The 18090-nt window shown below is 34.1% G+C and overlaps 1 protein-coding gene across 1 annotated transcript; it reads left to right on the top strand.

The window, feature by feature from the left end:
• Positions 1-311: 311 nt before the first annotated feature.
• LOC114321611 (SH3 domain-containing protein 3) lies at positions 312-13780 on the top strand. Its single transcript, XM_028268788.2, has 10 exons — positions 312-617; positions 5160-5282; positions 8284-8353; positions 8511-8656; positions 11137-11238; positions 11360-11557; positions 11991-12053; positions 12143-12232; positions 12599-12673; positions 13339-13780. Exons 1-10 carry the CDS (start codon positions 558-560, stop codon positions 13456-13458), a joined length of 1047 nt encoding a protein of 348 aa, XP_028124589.1. The 5' UTR covers positions 312-557; the 3' UTR covers positions 13459-13780.
• Positions 13781-18090: the final 4310 nt, after the last annotated feature.

Consider the following 18090-nt stretch of genomic DNA (forward strand, 5'->3'; position numbering starts at 1 on the left):
CATAGATAGCTACTCAATTATAACAAAATATTAAATCATCTCAAACTTACATACTCCAAAACTATTTCTAAAATATACAACCAAACAAATTAAAAAAAATTCTAAACTTTCTCTCTTAATTATTTTTTAAAAATTTATCTTCCGAAACCAAACCAAACCAAACACATCCCATTTTTTTGATTTTTTTGAGTTAAATCGCCTCTATATTTTTTTGAATGTTTTTTTAAAAAAAGACAAAAAAGAAAAAAGAAAAAAAGAAGCTACTGTTAACTTATTTTTTTAAAAAAAATATTGGCAAGGAGAGAGAACCTAATTTTGGCTATCCATAGGGGTATACTTGCAATTTCACTAAAATAATTTATGAAAAGAAAAATGGCGAAGAGATAGAGAGAGACGATTGACGAACAGAGTGGCCATTGAAGATACAGCTGAGCTGATAAGCAATAGCTTCTTCTGGTTTTTCATAGTTGTCAGATCTGACAACTTCGTTGAATCGAAGTCCGGAACATCACACCATCGTTGTTGTAATCGAAAACTCGTTGAATCAAAACGCTCTAATGGACGCTTTGAGGAGGCAAGCGAGCAAGCTCAAAGAACAAGTCGCCAAACAACAACAGGTAATAATCGTTTTTTTGTTTTTTTGTTTTTTTTTTTGTTTCTGTTTGGTTCCCGATAAAATGCGGGAAAAGAAAAATAAGTTGAAATTTGGACTCAAATTGGTGTTTCACTATTTGGGTTACGGCTGCTTGTTGTTTTCTTTGGATAGATAGATTTTCCTGGCAACCAAACATGAGGCTCGATATTACTCTCCATAAATCTCGTTGAATATCTATACTGGTAAAATCTGTGATTTGTGTAGAGGGTGAATCAGGGTTTTATCTTTGGGGGTCAAAATGTGGATAAAAAAATTGTCATCAATTGATGTAAATTATTGGGTGGTGCAGAGTTAAAAAAGTTTGGTACAAACATATATGAATTACTAAATCCATGGAAAATTGATGCTTTGGTATAAGCAAAACAAATGGAAGTATCAATTATGGGGGATTTGAGGGGAAAATGCAAATTTGAGGACTATTATGATATGTGAAAATGAGAACCAACAAATGAGCAGAGAAAAAGAAAAGAAGAGTAAAATAGAAAGAAAAGGAAGAGAGGGCTAGTGAAGAGGTAGACAAATAAATAAGAGAAGGAAATGGTATTACCAACCAGAGGGTGAGGGGATTAATGTGTGCATATATGGGAAATGAATGTTAGTTTAAGTACCATGCACAGTGAAACCATGCTGAAGGCAGGGGGCCATCGCCATGGGTCCGTCTGTGGAGTGTGGTGTGTGCATCTTGTTTTTATTTTATTTTTTAGAATTGAAACATTAGTTGACGAAAATAAAATGAAATTTTGAATTAGTATAGTTTATGAATCAAAAGGGAGTAGATTTGCCTTTTGAAAAGTAGTTATTCTAAGCAATCTTGGCACCAAATTATCATTATTTGTATTGATTCTAATGGAGAATGTTCCAACTATGTGATTGTTAAAATTCACCTACTACACACCTACCACTACCACCTACTACACACTCACCTACTTCACCTACTCTCCACCTACTCCTCACCTACTACACACTCACCTATTCTCTTCCCACATCCTCTCTTCTATATATAGGAATCATTGTAATATATCAAAATACATCAATCAATAATACATCAATTGTAACATGGTATCAGAGCAAGGTTAAGAACTTAGTATTTTTCACTTCACCGGCGGGCGGCAACCTCGCCTTGGCCGCCCGCCGGACCTCAACCTAGTCCGCTAAAATTTTCTACACATACCTTCACTCTTCTCCTTCCTTACCACCACCACTGCCGAAGTTCCAGAAGTCACGGCCACTGGAGCCTGCTCTACCTGTTCGGACGTCGGGTTGTTCTGGTTCGGTCATGTTGGATTGTGATCGGTCTCTGACGTCAAAGCAAATAGCCCACAAGTCCATCGGAGGCTAGGTCCGAGGAAGCAATTTGCCACCACCAAGGCCGGCTGGAAGTCGGCGCCGGCCACCGGAGGAGTGAAGAAGTCTTCTCTCTCCCTCTCTGACAAATCTGAGTTGGCTCCGCCGACGAGGTCGTCTCTCCTTATCGCATGCATCTCGCGTTTTCCAGATCTGTTTTTGGCTCCGCCGGTGGCATCGAGTAGAAGCCATGACCGCATCGCCTCCATCAACAGACAGACAGAGACAGCCGTGCAGTAATCTTCAGTGATCCCACCTTCGCACCAACCATCCAGATGCCATCTCCTTCTCTCTCAGCATCGACTTCTTTAATGCCTCTCCTTGATAACCCTAAACTCAGCAACAATAGCAATCAGGCCACTAATCTTGTAAAACCATCTCAGCAGCATTCATTGCATTTGGAAGATCTTGCTTGTTTGCAAATACCAACAGCACAGCATCCCTCAATTCATCCTCATTTAGCATTATGTGCAATTCATCTCTTGCTTCAACCACACGCTTTCGGTCATTGCTATCAACCACAAAGATAAGTCCCTGTGTGTTTTGGAAGTAATGTTTCCACAAAGGTCGGATCTTGTCCTGGCCACCAACATCCCAAACAGTAAAGCTAATGTTCTTGTACTCCACAGTCTCCACGTTAAATCCAATGGTAGGAATTGTGGTGACTATCTCTCCCAACTTGTAAAGAATGGTAGTCTTACCAGCTGCATCAAGACCCACCATCAATATGCGCATCTCTTTCTTTGCAAACAGCCGACTGAAAAGCTTGGCCTTCACATGGGCACACACTCCACACACTGCCCCATACACACACATGCGGGACGTCCCTCTCTCTCATCTTTTCCCACTTTCAAACCCACTTTAATCATATCTCTCCTTTCTCTTAATTTATTCCACCCACGTTCTTTCACCCTTTTCTTTTATTTTAATATATATATATATATATATATTTTTTATTATAATATATTTTCCCTCTTCTGGTTAGTGAGCATCCCCCGTTTTTCCATTCTCTTATTATTATTATTTTTTTATATTCCACCAAAAAAAAAAAAAAAACAACTATTTTGTTTTTCTTATCACCTATCCACAATTATTTTTCTCTATTTTCTTTATCCATTGTTTTCTTTTATTTTATTTTTCTTATTAAACAAAACAACACCACAAAATACCACCAACAACTTTTCACACTCTTGTCATTTTATTCATATCACGGGATCAACCCCGATCACACTTTTACATCACAAAAAAAAAAAAAAAAAAAAAAGAGAAAAACACAACAAAACAAAAACCACATCCACAGGCGGGATTTTTCTTCTCTACTCGGCCGCCGGTCTCTTCTTCTTGCCTCCGTCCTGGCCGGCCCTTGATGGTGTTGCCTCCGTGTTTCCTAGACCACCAAGCACGTTGCCTCCTCCCTGCTCCTCCACTGCAGCATATGGCGGACCTCCAAATCGGAATGTCACAGTGGCCTTCCGCTTCAGCTCCTTGTTTTCCGCCTTTAACACACTTATCTCTGCTCGCGCATCCTTATACATGTTTTGGAGCAGAGCCAGTTGGGCGTTTAAATGTTGCACCTCATTTGTCCTACTCTGCAGCCGGTGCGACAAGTTTGTGACCGCAGTCATGGTCTCCACACATGACTTCAGTGTATATTGATTGGCTTCAATATCTGTTTGCCCTGCCATTTTTTGCTCCACAGACCGCATCGGAAAGTTCAACGGAGCAAACCCTGGGGCGCTTGGTTGAGGTTCAGGGGCCACCGCACCAGTTATTTCTCTTGTGGACTCGTTGAGGTCTGGAAAGAGAGTGAGCAGACTACGGGACGAAGAGGCCATTTTTTGGGCAACCGAGTGTTACAGAGTGTTTCAAGATTTGCAGCTCTTAGAGACAGTCTCTCAGAAAACGAATATCTCTCTCAGAAAATGAAGAGTTTTTTCAGAAGTTTTTTCACAAAGTTTTTTTGTCTTCGCTTCTGTCTCAAGCACAGCCTCCACCTCAGTTTATAAAGACCCTGACGAAGAGGCAGACACGCGCATCATGCGCCGCTCGGCGCTCGACAACAACATGGGCGCGCCTTTTGATGGCCCGTCTTTTGATGGCACGCCTTTTTATGAATTGGGCACGCCTTTTGATGGCACGCCTTTTTTGACAGATTGGGCACACCTTTTGAGGGTGCGACTTTTTTATGGGTCCGACAAGACTCTGTAAACTGTCCCGACATTGATTCCGGTTAGCTCCTTCATGGGTCCGACAAGACTCTGTAAACTGTCCCGACATTGATTCCGGTTAGCTCCTTTATGGGTCCCGACATTGATTCCGGTTAGCTCCTTCATGGGTCCGACAAGACTCTGTAAACTGTCCCGACATTGATTCCGGTTAGCTCCTTCATGGGTCCGACAAGACTCTGTAAACTGTCCCGACATTGATTCCGGTTAGCTCCTTTATGGGTCCGACAAGACTCTGTAAACTGTCACAACAACTGTCACAACATTGTCTGCTACAACGGTCCGACATGACCCCATAAACTGTCTTCTACATCGGTATGACACCACCATACAGTGTCCTCTACAACGTTATGACACCCCCATAAAGTGTCCTCTACAACGTTATGACACCACCATCCAGTGTCTTCACCAATGATCTGACACGACCATACACACTCACCTATTCTCTTCCCACATCCTCTCTTCTATATATAGGAATCATTGTAATATATCAAAATACATCAATCAATAATACATCAATTGTAACAGTGATATAGTCGTAGAGTTCCACTAAAAGGTCAGAATGTTTCTTTCTTCTATGCAAGATCAGTTTCATCAAGAAAATCCGAAAGTTTTATTGACATGAAACTTGGTAAAATAGTTTGGAAGTAGCTCAAATCTTATTAAGTAGTTGTTACATGGGTAGGGACCATTCTAGTAAGAACACATGTGGGAGAGCAAGATCATATCAAAAAACAAGGGAGAGAAGGACAGATGGACGGAGATAGATGTGTGATTAGTTACCTGTTGGTTAAAAGGCAATTATACAACTATATTTTTTAGTGGGTCTTTGAAACCAATGCATCAAATCTGTGGCTATTAATCAATAGTTCTCTTTTCACCTTTTTTAGATGATTATTATATGTAAATTGGTGATGCATATGTTTGTATTTCAGGCTGTAATAAAGCAGTTTAGTGGGACTGGTTATGAAAGTTCTGAGGTAATGGTCATCGATGAGGTTGAGATGCAAAGACATCACCAATTAGAGAAACTGTACAGGTCTACTCGTGCAGGAAGGGTAAGATGTTTCAACAGCTTCTAACTATTTAGGCTTCAATACAAATTAATATGATTTAGTTACTAGTTTATGGTGCCAAAACTTATATAATTTCTTTGTTTCTAACTGAATGAGCAAATCACTTTATATATGGGAATGTGGCAATTTTTTACTCTTAACTAGGCATGGTAATTAATGCTTATGTAAGTTGCATGGAGCAAAACCTCTGAAGTAATATACTTATGAATGCTTCCTTGTTTATGTTGCAAGGAATATTCACTAGAAATGTGTTGCCATGGCTGCCAAGCTAATGTAGTCCCAAGAAAAAAGAGATAAATGTGAAAAACTGGTTTCATTTTCAAAGTGGGACCATCTAGGAGATTGATTACCCTTATTGCTCCATATTTGTACCTTTTAATGAAGTCTTGTTGTCTGACTCATGATAGAACATACTTGACTTGGGTTGATTATTTCCGAGGAGTTTTTGTCGTATGGATAAATGTTCAACTATTATTGTGAGATTGGTTGAATCTAGTGCTACTGTTTTGTTTAGTCAGTTGGTGTTTTTTTTTTTGGTCCAAGTCTTAGCTTGAATTTTCTGCAAAGTTTATTTTTTTTTCACATGTTTGATTCTAGTGTAAATAATCTATATAAATGATGCAGTAACAAATCTTGATAAAAAATGAAAAAAGACTTAAGAGATTTTCTGGTGTTTACTGACGTGTGATTGCATTCCCTCTAAGTTTTGATTGCCTAAAAATCCTAGGCATTATGAGTAGCCCCTTTTTTATATTCCTACTCCAATTTTCAAACCATTTTGGCTTGGTTCTCAACATGGGCGAAACTTTTACTTTTGTAAGCAGAGAGTTAAATCAAGTGGTCAAGTCAAGTGATCCTCATGAATGTAGTTTTATCCTTTTCAAGCATGGATGGCTTCTCTTCCTTTGTTTTACCTTTGGAATGGGATTGCTCTTACAAAATCATGAGAGCTTCATATGAAGTAGGGGAGTGGAAAGGAATGGAAGTGTTGAGTTTTTGTCAAGGGTTTGGTTATGTAACTGGAAGGAATGGAAATAAAGTATCACATATAGAAATGATGCATATTAGTTGGAGTTCCAATTAACTATAGGTAGGTCCCTTCATGACCTGGAATTGGTGCTGATTGCAGAGACTGAGATTTCTTAGCACATGATGTTTTTTTTTGGGGGGATTTCTTACCACTCGAGATTGTCCTGTAGGAGATAATATAGCACTGTCGTTCTCCGTTCTAGGCAATTTTCTTTGCTTGGATAATGACACAAACAATTATAACAATTGATCATTTTGTAATGAGAATTGCCACCACCACAATTAAGGATTATTTATAAGGGTAGGATGAACTTACACACCCCTTCATGGTAAAAGGACAACGTGTAGATTTATACCTATTAATGCCTCTTGCTTTAAACTACTTTAGAAATTAGTATTATGTTTTATTTTATTTTATAATTATCTTCAAATAAAATATTCATATTTATATGTGATGTAATGAATATATAAGATTATATATTTTGCACCCCCCCCCCATGTGTCGTGTCTTGCATTTTTTGAAAATTGTCGTGTTTGCATGTCCATGTTGTGTCTCTTGTTTGTGTCCGTATCCGTGCTTCTTAATACAACTAATATTTCTTAATATGTAATGCAACTCTAATTTGGAGGATTGTATAGATGAGAGATCTTTTGATTTTTAATTGATCAGTTTTGTGAAATATGAACAACATAGAAGGTTATGAAGGCTACGAAACAAAAAAGTTTCACTTGGTGTAAAGGTCCTCGTAGTTATAATATCCAGAGACAAACCTATGTGTAGACTAAGGCCCCCACTTCCACACTTTGAAGAGAACTCTTTATGTATGTAGACTTCATGTCGTATTAGTAACATTTAAGATCATTTTTCTTACATGGCCCCCTTCCCATTAATGGGCAACAACTCCCAAGTGTTTAGTAGGAATCAAGATAGAATAGAATATTCCTATATGCAGAATGTAATGTCTTAAAGAAAAACTATGAAAAAATTATTCAACACCAAAAGAGCTTTTATAGGGGCATGGATGTCTCTTGCATCATTGTTTTTTGGATGTGGGACTATAAAGCAAAGATTAATTTTTTATAAAGTGGAATGCTTCTTGCAACTTTGTTTCACTGATATGGGCCAATAGGCTCTACTAGTTTTCAAAAAAGTTCAAACCATAATCTAGTGGTTCTAGGCATGTTTTTTTGAATACTCTTGCAACCTTATCTAGCCATGCTATATGCCTTATCTAACTAAGCTATAGATGCCACATCACAAGTTACCAAGTCAAATAAGAATTTTTGAACGTTTATATGAAGCACCGATTCTTCTAAAAGGGTGTTGTATCCGTATTGGATAACAATAATCCTTGGATACTCACAGATACATATTCAATACTTTCTAAACGTATTTGATACGTGATGTTAATTTTGGGAGATATCGAATACTTTTCAGATACTGTAGGTCACGTATCCAACCTATTATGAAATTAAAATTGTAATAATTTTTACATAGTATAGTATAATTGTCAAAATAAATACAAGAATAGTTTTTCATTATTTTAGTGAGACTAAAGTAGAATTCTATTAATCCATTTGTGAGATCTCTGAGGTCATGTCGATCGATGGTTAGACCTGAGGGATTGTCCCTTCAAGAAATTTATGCCTTGATTGTTCTAAGAGAGGGAGAGAGAGAGATCTCCATGAGCCTTATCCTCTAAGGACAAGTGTTGTGCCGTATTCTTCTCTGTTCTTGAGGCATTTGTTCCATAACCTTCAGTGTGATTGTCTCCACTACAATTGATTTAGCTCTACTAATGGAGTTTAGGCACGGTGGAAGCTGCAACTCATCTTCTGTGATATAGAGGGCCTTCAGCACCTCAGTTTTTCCTTTTTACTGTAAAATGTAAATGTGTTATAACTTGTTAGATTCATTTGTGTTATTAATGCTTTGGCATACTTATTTGTGCAGGATTTTCAGAAAGATATTATTAGAGCAGCAGAAACATTTACCGCCATAGGGTATAAGCATATTGAAGCAGGTAAAACATGAATTGGTAGTGTCTTTATTTTAGGAGATATTGTATTGGATGAACTAAAGGAGCTGCTTATCAACATTCATGTTATATAAAACATTTTTGTCATGTAATGGTCCATTTATATATTTGCACTTAACTTTAGTACTACTATGGTAATCAGGAACTAAGTTGTCTGAGGATTGTTTCAAATATGGAATTGAGAACATTGATGACAAGATTCTAGCTAAGGCTGCATCTCTATATGGCGATGCTCGTAAAAATGTGGAGCAGGAGCAAGAAGACTTGAATAGGCAACTATTTTCTCAGGTTTGTGCTATCTCTATGGTCAGTTATCGTCAAATCATTATTGCTTCTTTTGGGATTACTGCTTGTTAGTTACATATCACTAGTATGATGTAGGACAACTTGCTGGATTTTTAAATAGATTCTATTTAAAGGCCCAAACAGTGAGTAATTTAGGTTTTAATTGTTAAATTGAAGTCTAATAGGTAGAAGGAATTAGGGTTGATTTAGGGGTGATAGGGAAGGGTTTTGGGCCTAAAAAGTGCATCTTTTGAGAGCTGTGAATAGTAACCCGAGAATAGTAACTTTGGTATGTGTGCACAGAAGAAGAAAGAGAAGAAGAAGAAGAGAGAAAGAGGTGCTTCGACTCTTCCTTGAATCATTGAGATTACAAATATATTTATAGGCTAGTGGCTTCCCTACTTTTATAAAGAATAGGATGAATTACACTAACGGTCCTTGTAGCTGGGACTTGTGTCATGATCCCTAACTTTTTAATTGTGATACATTTGATCCTGAATTTTGAATCTCGTTCGAAATAAGGGCAATTGAAGACACCGTTGCTCCATTTCAAGGGCAAAAGTCATCAATTTGATAAAATATAAACTAATTTAACAAAAATAAATGTCAAAAACTTATTTTTGAATGCTTAAAAATTATTTATACTCACCAAAGATAAAATTATATGAAAATGATAAATCTTTTACAATTTTATTTTTTTACCAAATTAATTTTTAGTATGTGTTTGGATTATGGTTATGTAATGTGTGGTTGTTTTTGTTGATAGTTTTGGATGGTTATCATGTAATAGATAGTTGTATTTGTTGCTAACCGATATTTTTGGATGGCTATCATGTAATGGATGGTTATTAGGCTTTTAATATGTAATCGATATTTTTAATATATGAAATGTTTTTAGTTTTGGATTTTTTGATTTAATGGATTGGTTTAATAATAAAATCAAAATTGTTGCCATGTTTAACTTTTGAAAAAATAAAAACTAATTTAACGAAAATAAATATCAAAAAATATATATATATTTCTACCCTCCCAACAAATAAAATTATATAAAAATGACGCGTTTTTAATTATTTTTTTCACTAATTTAATTTTTAGTTTCTTAGAAATTTTTTCTGAAAATATATTCTAAAAATCAAACAAAATAGTACTTTATAATCAAGAAAGTTTTAACATTATTCATTAAAAAAAGGGTCATTACATTTCAAAAAACATACAAGTTAACAAACACAAAATAAGTTGTAAGAAGACTTTGCTTTTGAAATGGACCGTTTGCAAAGGAAATATCTTTGATTGTCTTTGTTTGGAATAAGATTCAAAATTCAGGATCAAATATATCACAATTGAAAAGTTATGGATCAAAGTAACATAAATCCCAAACTGCAAGAACTATTAGTGTAATTCGCCCTAAAGAATATGACTTAAAATTTAGAAACTAAGAATATTTGGTAACTACTTCAAATAAAATTCAAATAGCATTACTTGACCTGTACTCATGTCTAGCAATTATTGAACTTCCCATAATGCCCCTAACTACTAAAACCTGCTATTGACATAAAAATTGTCTAGTAGCATACTAAATTAAAATAAGTACAAATGAATACTTAAAATTATTCTAAAACTTCAATCCATGATAAACGTGCTCTATGTGAAATTCTAGATTTGCTCTTTTTCTTGCACTATCACTTAAATGAAATATATCAGTTAATTGTATATAAGAGTGGACATATTTGGTGATTCCTCTTCGATATTCAAGCCCATCATTTTGGAATCTTTATTTGCTCTTTCATTATGAACTCCCATATCCTTTTTTCTACCCTAGAATCTGACATTAGAAGGGCATCACTTTAGTTGTGCTGGATTAACGAGTACACGTACAGTTCTTTTTTCTAACTGCCAACTTGGGTTACTTTAATTGAAGTTTTATTTTTGGCTTTGCTATTTTGGGGAGAGAGGTCCAAGAAATAAAAATTGGGGAGAAAGGGCAGTTATCCCAAAGAGAGGCATCAATCCAAAATTATTTCAACTAACCGGTCTACTTTCTCCAGATCTAAAATTAATCTAATTGTTTAACCATGGTTGTTAGAATCTTCAGATTCACAATTCTATTTAAATGATTTGATATGAGTTTCAACCAAAACTATTTGATTCGTGTTGTTGATTCTTAAATTGAATGAACCATATGATTCACTACGATTTATTTGTGATTTGTTACGATTCACTGCGATAGTTTTGTTTGCATCATGCATGAAACAATTAATTATATTGATATGTGGCTTTATATGTATGTACATATATGCAATTTAGCTATATTGAAATTTATTTCATTTTAAACACTTTATTTTTATGTATATACATATATAAAATTTTATTTTATGCTAAATAAAGTGAATCTTACGATTCAAGATTCAATTTATGATTTGACAACAACAATTGTAACTATCCTATAAATGGAAGTATGAACTTGCACATTTTTTTATACCCAGATTTTAGAACCATTGAGAGCAATGTCAGCTGGTGTTCCTTTGGAGGATGCTCGTCATCTTGCTCAACGTTACAGTCGAATGAGACAAGAAGCAGAGATACAGGTAATCAGACAGCTTGGCTTCCTTTGCCTCACTAAATTATTTTTGCTCAACCTCGGACTATCGATTGCCAAATTGTTGATTATTTAATCTTATAGCTCTAATTGTCTATAAAAGTAAACAGGCAGCAGAGGTTTCTAGAAGACAAGCTCGGGTAAGGGAAGCTCCCATTCCTGAAAATGTGGCAAAGCTGCACGCAGCGGAATCTAAAATGCAGGAACTGAAAGCAAATATGGCAGTGCTGGGTAAGGAAGCAACAGCTGCATTGGCTGCTGTAGAATCACAGCAACAAAGGCTGACATTCCAGAGGCTTGTTGCATTGGTATGTCTTCAGATCTATGTTACATGGACTCAGGTACGGGCGCGTATGTAGAGGTTGGACCTATCAAACCTCAAATTTAAGGATAAAAATGGGTCATTTTTATATTTTTAATCTATTATGTGAGATAAAATGGCATTATGTATAACATCAAGGGTCAAAAACGCATTTTACTCATTTTATAGCAATTATACAACAATGTATACCTATAGTGATAGTGTTAAATACATGAATATAAGAATTGTCCGATGGAAAGTATCACATCCCTATCCAACACCGTTGTTCAAGTGTCAGGTATCCGACTTGGGTATTTGATTTATTTTGAAGAGTCTATGTAACATAGCTTCAGACTCTGCACTTGTAGAATTATTATTCTATTTTATGGCATATAATTACATGGAGTTGTGTATTTACTATAAAGTTTACACTTTTGAAGGTTGAAGGAGAAAAATCATATCATGAGAGAGTAGCTGTCATTCTTGGTGAGGTTGAAGCTGAGGTGAGTGTCCGCACTGTACTTTTCCTGGAAATAATATTTTCACATTAAAGCAATTTATGTTCATTTGATGGCCTGTAATTTGGTGGTAGATGGGCTCGGAGAAACAACGGAAAGAGTCTGCTCCTCCTGTAATTCCATCCGCCAATGGCTTGGAGAAAACAAAGTACTTCTTGGCTGAGGTATCTTCTAAATTTCACAATTTTCTGGCCATTGAAGGAATTTTTTAAAACAAAAAAATTATGTTTTGATGAAACATTAATGAGCTATCCTTAGTTTAAATAAATCCTTAAAAGAGCGAATAACTCCTCTTAAGCAAAAGTGTAAAGGCCCTTTTGAGTTTGAAAAGGTAGATTGTGTTGGTATTATTTACACACATGCTGGTATGTTATATATCAACTTGTTGACTCCGGAAGGAGGCCATTGAAATTAAATTAATGCAGTGGCTGTCGTAAGCTAAAATTTTCTTAAAATGGCTTCCCAACATACCGTAAGGCAAATACTTACTAGAGCATGATTGGTTAAAGTCTTATTTTCACATTGTGCAGGCAATGCATGCTTTTGATGCTGCATCTGAGAAGGAACTGAGTTTGGCAGTTGGAGATTATGTTGTTGTTCGGAAGGTTCTCTCATATCCTTCAGTCAATCTTTATTTATTTATTTATTTATTTTTATGTAAATATTTAAAAAAACTGTTTTCTTTGTTTAACTGCATTTAGGCTGCCTAATGACTGTCAGAAAGGAATTTCTTTATTTACAAAATTGAAGTAAAATCACTTCCCTATTCATTTTGTTGTAGAATTCATTTCTCAACTAATTCTTGTTTTAAAGAAAATTTCAGGCTGAAGTTCGTGAATTATTGTTTAATTCTTTTTCTGGGTGTTGCAGAATCTCGCGAAATTGTAGGACCCTTGCATTTCCTTGAAAATGATTCAAAACTCAATTCTTAGCATAACATATTTGCACCTTTCGTTACTATTATAGTAACGCATCGATTTCTTCAAGATTCTTTTGTTGTATGGTTTCTCTTGATAATTCCTGGAGTTCATGAGTCTCATGTTATTCACAAAATTCCAGACAATTATATGTTGAAATTACCCACGCTAAATACAGGCAACATAAGCTTTCTAAAAACATTTTCCAAATTCCTATTTTCCATAGTTTGAATATAGCCTTCATACAAAATCAAGTATTCCCTTTGAATAATGACATTGAATTGGTTTTCTTCTTCACACTCTCTCTCTTTTTTTTTTTAATTATAATTTTAACTTTTGTAAAACAATGTCAGGTGAGCCCGTCGGGATGGTCAGAAGGAGAATGCAGAGGTAAAGCCGGCTGGTTTCCGTCATCACATGTGGAGAAACGCCAGAGGATTCCCACCAGTAGTGCATCAACCGAAGCCTTCTGAGCTGTGCCCTTGTATGTGATCCTCCTATATTTTATGTATGTGATCCTCCTAGATTTTATGTGTGCTAGATTAAAATACTCTACTGGGTAATTTTGCATATTAGTTGTAGTTCTTATGTTTTATTTATTTATTTTTACCGGACTCTGGGAAATGGAAAAAAACACATGAACCATGTATGTGTATTTATTTAATTCCTTTTTTTTCTCCTCCGATCATATATGTGTATTTTTTCAAATTTGAATTGAACGTATATCGCCTCAATTGCTGAAATAATGTTTCTTTGTTGCTTGCATTAAATAAAATTTGGAAAGGGTTTGTATTATGATTTTTGTGGATGAATAGGTAATTTCTTATTGTTGTCTAGTAATGAATAGTTTTGAGAGCACATTGAGCAAATAACCTGTATAAAAACTATAGAAAATTTAAAAAACAAAAAGAAAAAAACTGAAAAGAATATGGGGATTTTATGTTTAGTTTTATGATCAACTCCAATTATTAACTCACCATTGATTTCCAGCTTTTACGTGAACCATGGCACATGGAATGTACTAATATTCTGTCTGGTTCAGATTGACATATGTATAAACATGGTGAGTTTGAGTTAGTGTCGGGATACTTGACCCGAGTCACACGACTAATAAACATGTTAGTTTTGAGGGTAATTTTAATGTCAACACGAGATATAATGACTCAACCTGATACAATTTCCATACTTGTATACTGGTTAAATGGAAAATTTTCCTTACAGTCATGGTCTTGTACAATTTGAAGAATTATTAATAGAGAAAAATACATTTTTTTTTTAAATAAAAATATAAATATAAATATATTTTTTATGCAATTCGAATCACTTTACATAATTTATTATTAAGTGAAGGTTTAAATTGGTTTAGTAAAGCTTTCTTCTCCTCATGTCACGTGACAGCTTTATATATGTTAAAATAAAAAAATTATTATAGACAGCATAAAAAAGTTTTGAACTCGAGACTTTTAGTTTCATTAAGAACGTACTTATCATTTAAGCAATATATATATTATGATATTAAATTCTTTATTCTTTATTCTTTATTTTTATTATTAGTTATCTGAAGTACATACGCATCGACCGTTCGCTAGTTAATATCTGATTCCTCACTTATCGGTGAAAATAAAAGTAAACAATTTTAGCACTTTATTAATGAGTTGTCAATAGAGAAAAATATTTTAAAATTATAAATATTAATAAAATTAAAATTACAATTTTTATGTAATTAAATCATGTGTATGTATAATCAAAGCCGGCCTTGAGATATAGGGGTTCAAGGCAAACTTCGGAAATGGGGTCTTACATACAAGGTTAAAATGACAAGGAATTAAAATGATAAGTTACACACAAGGAATTAATATTGTAATCTGAAAAAAAAAAACACACACACACACACACCAAAAAAAAAAAATTATGAATAAAACGATAAGTTACAACAATTTTTTATTTGTTTATAGTCATAAAAAAATTTAGTTGCACATAAAATCATTAAAATTAAAAAAAAATTACTTTCATATATTAAGATAGAAAGCAATCGTTACAAACACTCAAAAAAAAATAAAAATATAATCTTGTTGCTTTATAGTTAAGCAGTATCTAGTTTACAATTGAACCACGATCAGTTCAATTGGGCCTATAGTATTTGGGCCTTTTTTTTTTTTTAATATCTAAAACACAAAAATTATATTTAGAGGCCCCTATTTTCAGCCTAAATTTGGGGTTCAAGGCGCAGGCCTCTCTTGTCTGTCCTCAGGGCCGGCCCTGTATATAATGACAACAATTTGAACAATCATTAAATTTTTCTGTTAATATAAAATATTATTGGTCACATATCATGTGAAAATGAAAGCAAACATATTAATGCTTTTATTAATGAATTGCCAACAAAGAAAAAATGTTAAAAAAATTATAAATGTTAATAAAATTAAAATTGCAAAATATTTTTTATGCACTTCAAATCACGTATATATATAATGACAGCAATTTGAACAATTATTAACATTTTTCTAATACATATATATTATCTTATTAATCACTTATCATGTGAAAATGAAAGAAAACAACTTTAGTCCTTTATTAATGTAACAACTTTTTTTATGTGGCATGTGTCGTATTTATGTGTCATATTAGATTTGTTTTAAAATGGATATACTACTGTTGACTTATTTTTCCTACGAAGGAAAATATCATAAATACGAGTGTACCAGTAGGGATTGAAAAATCTTTACAGATTAAATTCAAGCCAATTATCAAGTGATTGCTTTGATAGTTCTTTTGCCTCAACAAAGAGGATTTCAAAATTGCCAAGTGTAGAGAAAAGAAAAATTAAAATAAGAATGAGGGAGACGAAGAAAGACGATTGAGTGAACAATCAAAGTAATAATTACTTACCTCTACTCCTATACTTCGAAAAGAAAGTGCATAAAATGCTTCGAAATGGAAATGCTGAAAATAAATGCTTCGAAATATAAATCTATGTTAAACTACTCCTAAGATAAAGAAAATGACAAGAAATATTGAAATCAATTGTCTTTGATTATGAATTCTGGATCTTTTGCAATGTAGCCATGAATGGCTATTTATAGACAAATATTTGTAGGAAAAAACTTCAGCAATAACCACCTAAAACTACCCACTCTTCCATCTTCATTCCCATAATGCCACATAACCCTCCATGCCTTCATAACTTCTCATAACCTCCAAATGAGTAGGAGGATGTCACATGTCCTGCAATTATATAAATAATAAATAAAAATAAAAATAAAAATTGCAGATTTATGGTGCTAACATTACCCCACGCGGCCCTTAAAAATGATATTTATTTGAATTTTTGAAGGGCCAAACCAAACACATGACTAATCTAAGCAATAAAGTGCTTCGAATAATATCAACAAAGTGTTTCGAATGATATAATAGTACCAATAAACTGCTTCGAATGAGCATGAATTATAACTAGATGTTGCGAATTATATATATACGCATTGAAGGGATATTATATCAGAAAAGTTTCGAAAGATAACCACATATTTTTAAAACAAAGCCAATGATTCACCTTAACAAACTGTTACACATGCTAAATAACTAGCTTCGAATGTGGTATAAAGGACTAAAATTATCATTCGAATGTTGAAAATGCCAACAAATGACGAATTACATCCTTGGGAATACTTGGCAAAGTTTCGAAGGTTCACAACTATCACTATTTTTTCTTCGAAGCTGTTGTTGATGCAAGATGGAGTGCTTTGAAGTTTACAAAATTATGGCAAAAGGGCTTTCGAAACAACTTTTGGCCAACATTGTGGTTATTCAAATTTTGTATGTTTTGGTTCACACATAATTAATGAAAATATTAATTTTATGCTTTAAACCAATTATTAATTCTCCGAAGACACCAAAACCGTTGTTCTTCGAACCAACTTTTATAGAATACTAGTTACATTTTCATGTAACAAATGGCTATAAAAATGGTTATCAGTAAAGCCACTAATTATCATGCCAAAAATAGGCATTATTCGATAATTAATTAATTGTCATTTTACATATATTTGAAGGAAGGTACACATTTCGAAAGTTTTCTCATCCCATGTTACATTTTGAAGGTATTTATTGATGATAAAACCACCTTTCGAAAGTCACATATGTTACTAAAGGATTAAAGCCGTCCTTCGAAAGTACTCACGACATCTCTTCGAACTAAATCCAAAGAGTTGGATTATTATGAAATTAGTTTGGCATTTTAACTAGCCATTAATGGCTATAAAATGATATTTCAATGAATAATCTACTTCGAAGTGTCTTGAGACATGCTTCGAAGGTAACCACAAAACCAAATGGTGATGGTTTTACGGATCAACTAATAACAACATTTTTGGCTCAATATATTGCAATAACGAAATATTATTTGTTAGCCATTCCATCAAAGTCAACGTTTGATGTGATCCACAAATCCAAAATGGATTTCGAACAACAAAAGTCATGGTATAGTGTGACCATGAAAATTCATACTTTTTGACATTTTGAAAAATGTCAAAAAAATTGAATTCATGAACAGTGGCTTATTCATTATTTTTGACCATGTTTGTTTTAAAAACATGACTTTTGCCGAATAGATTTTCATAATTATTTGGCAAAGTGGCTTGTTTTTCCATGTTAGCCATTAATGGCTTATGAAAATCACCCCTACATATGTTATTTTCATGACTTAACTCTCTAAAAATTGGTTTTGAGACCCCCGGAGCCATGCATGGAACATCATTTTTAGCCAAATTTGGCTCAAGAACATGCTCTTTCGTTATATTAATTTCATAATTTGGCTCTTTAAAAACGGACTCTTGAACCCCCCAAGCCATTGATTAAATCAACTCTTTGCTTTTGCTATTTTTAACCACGAAAAAATTCTGAAAAAATTTACCAATTCCGGCCATTAAGGCCTCAGCTAAAGAGTTGGTAGTGAGAGTTGATAACTCATCATTCCATTGACGAATTTCTCCAATTAAATGGTGTCCTTTTTCTTCCACCAAATAATATTGTAAGGGATGAAAATTTATTTCATCAAGAAAATGGATCTCTTCTTGAAGATCCAAAATTTCTTATTTACGCCAATAAAT

This window comes from Camellia sinensis, chromosome 9 (genome assembly GCF_055761805.1).
Source record: "Camellia sinensis isolate YWXY chromosome 9, ASM5576180v1, whole genome shotgun sequence".
Taxonomy (NCBI): domain Eukaryota; kingdom Viridiplantae; phylum Streptophyta; class Magnoliopsida; order Ericales; family Theaceae; genus Camellia; species Camellia sinensis.

Bases quoted from the DNA above. Each gene is read 5' to 3' on its own strand.
- LOC114321611 (XM_028268788.2), top strand. From the start codon at position 558: ATGGACGCTTTGAGGAGGCAAGCGAGCAAGCTCAAAGAACAAGTCGCC. The intron at 8,657-11,136 runs GTTTGTGCTATC...TTTTATACCCAG, and splicing joins ATAGGCAACTATTTTCTCAG to ATTTTAGAACCATTGAGAGC. The intron at 12,233-12,598 runs GTATCTTCTAAA...CACATTGTGCAG, and splicing joins CAAAGTACTTCTTGGCTGAG to GCAATGCATGCTTTTGATGC.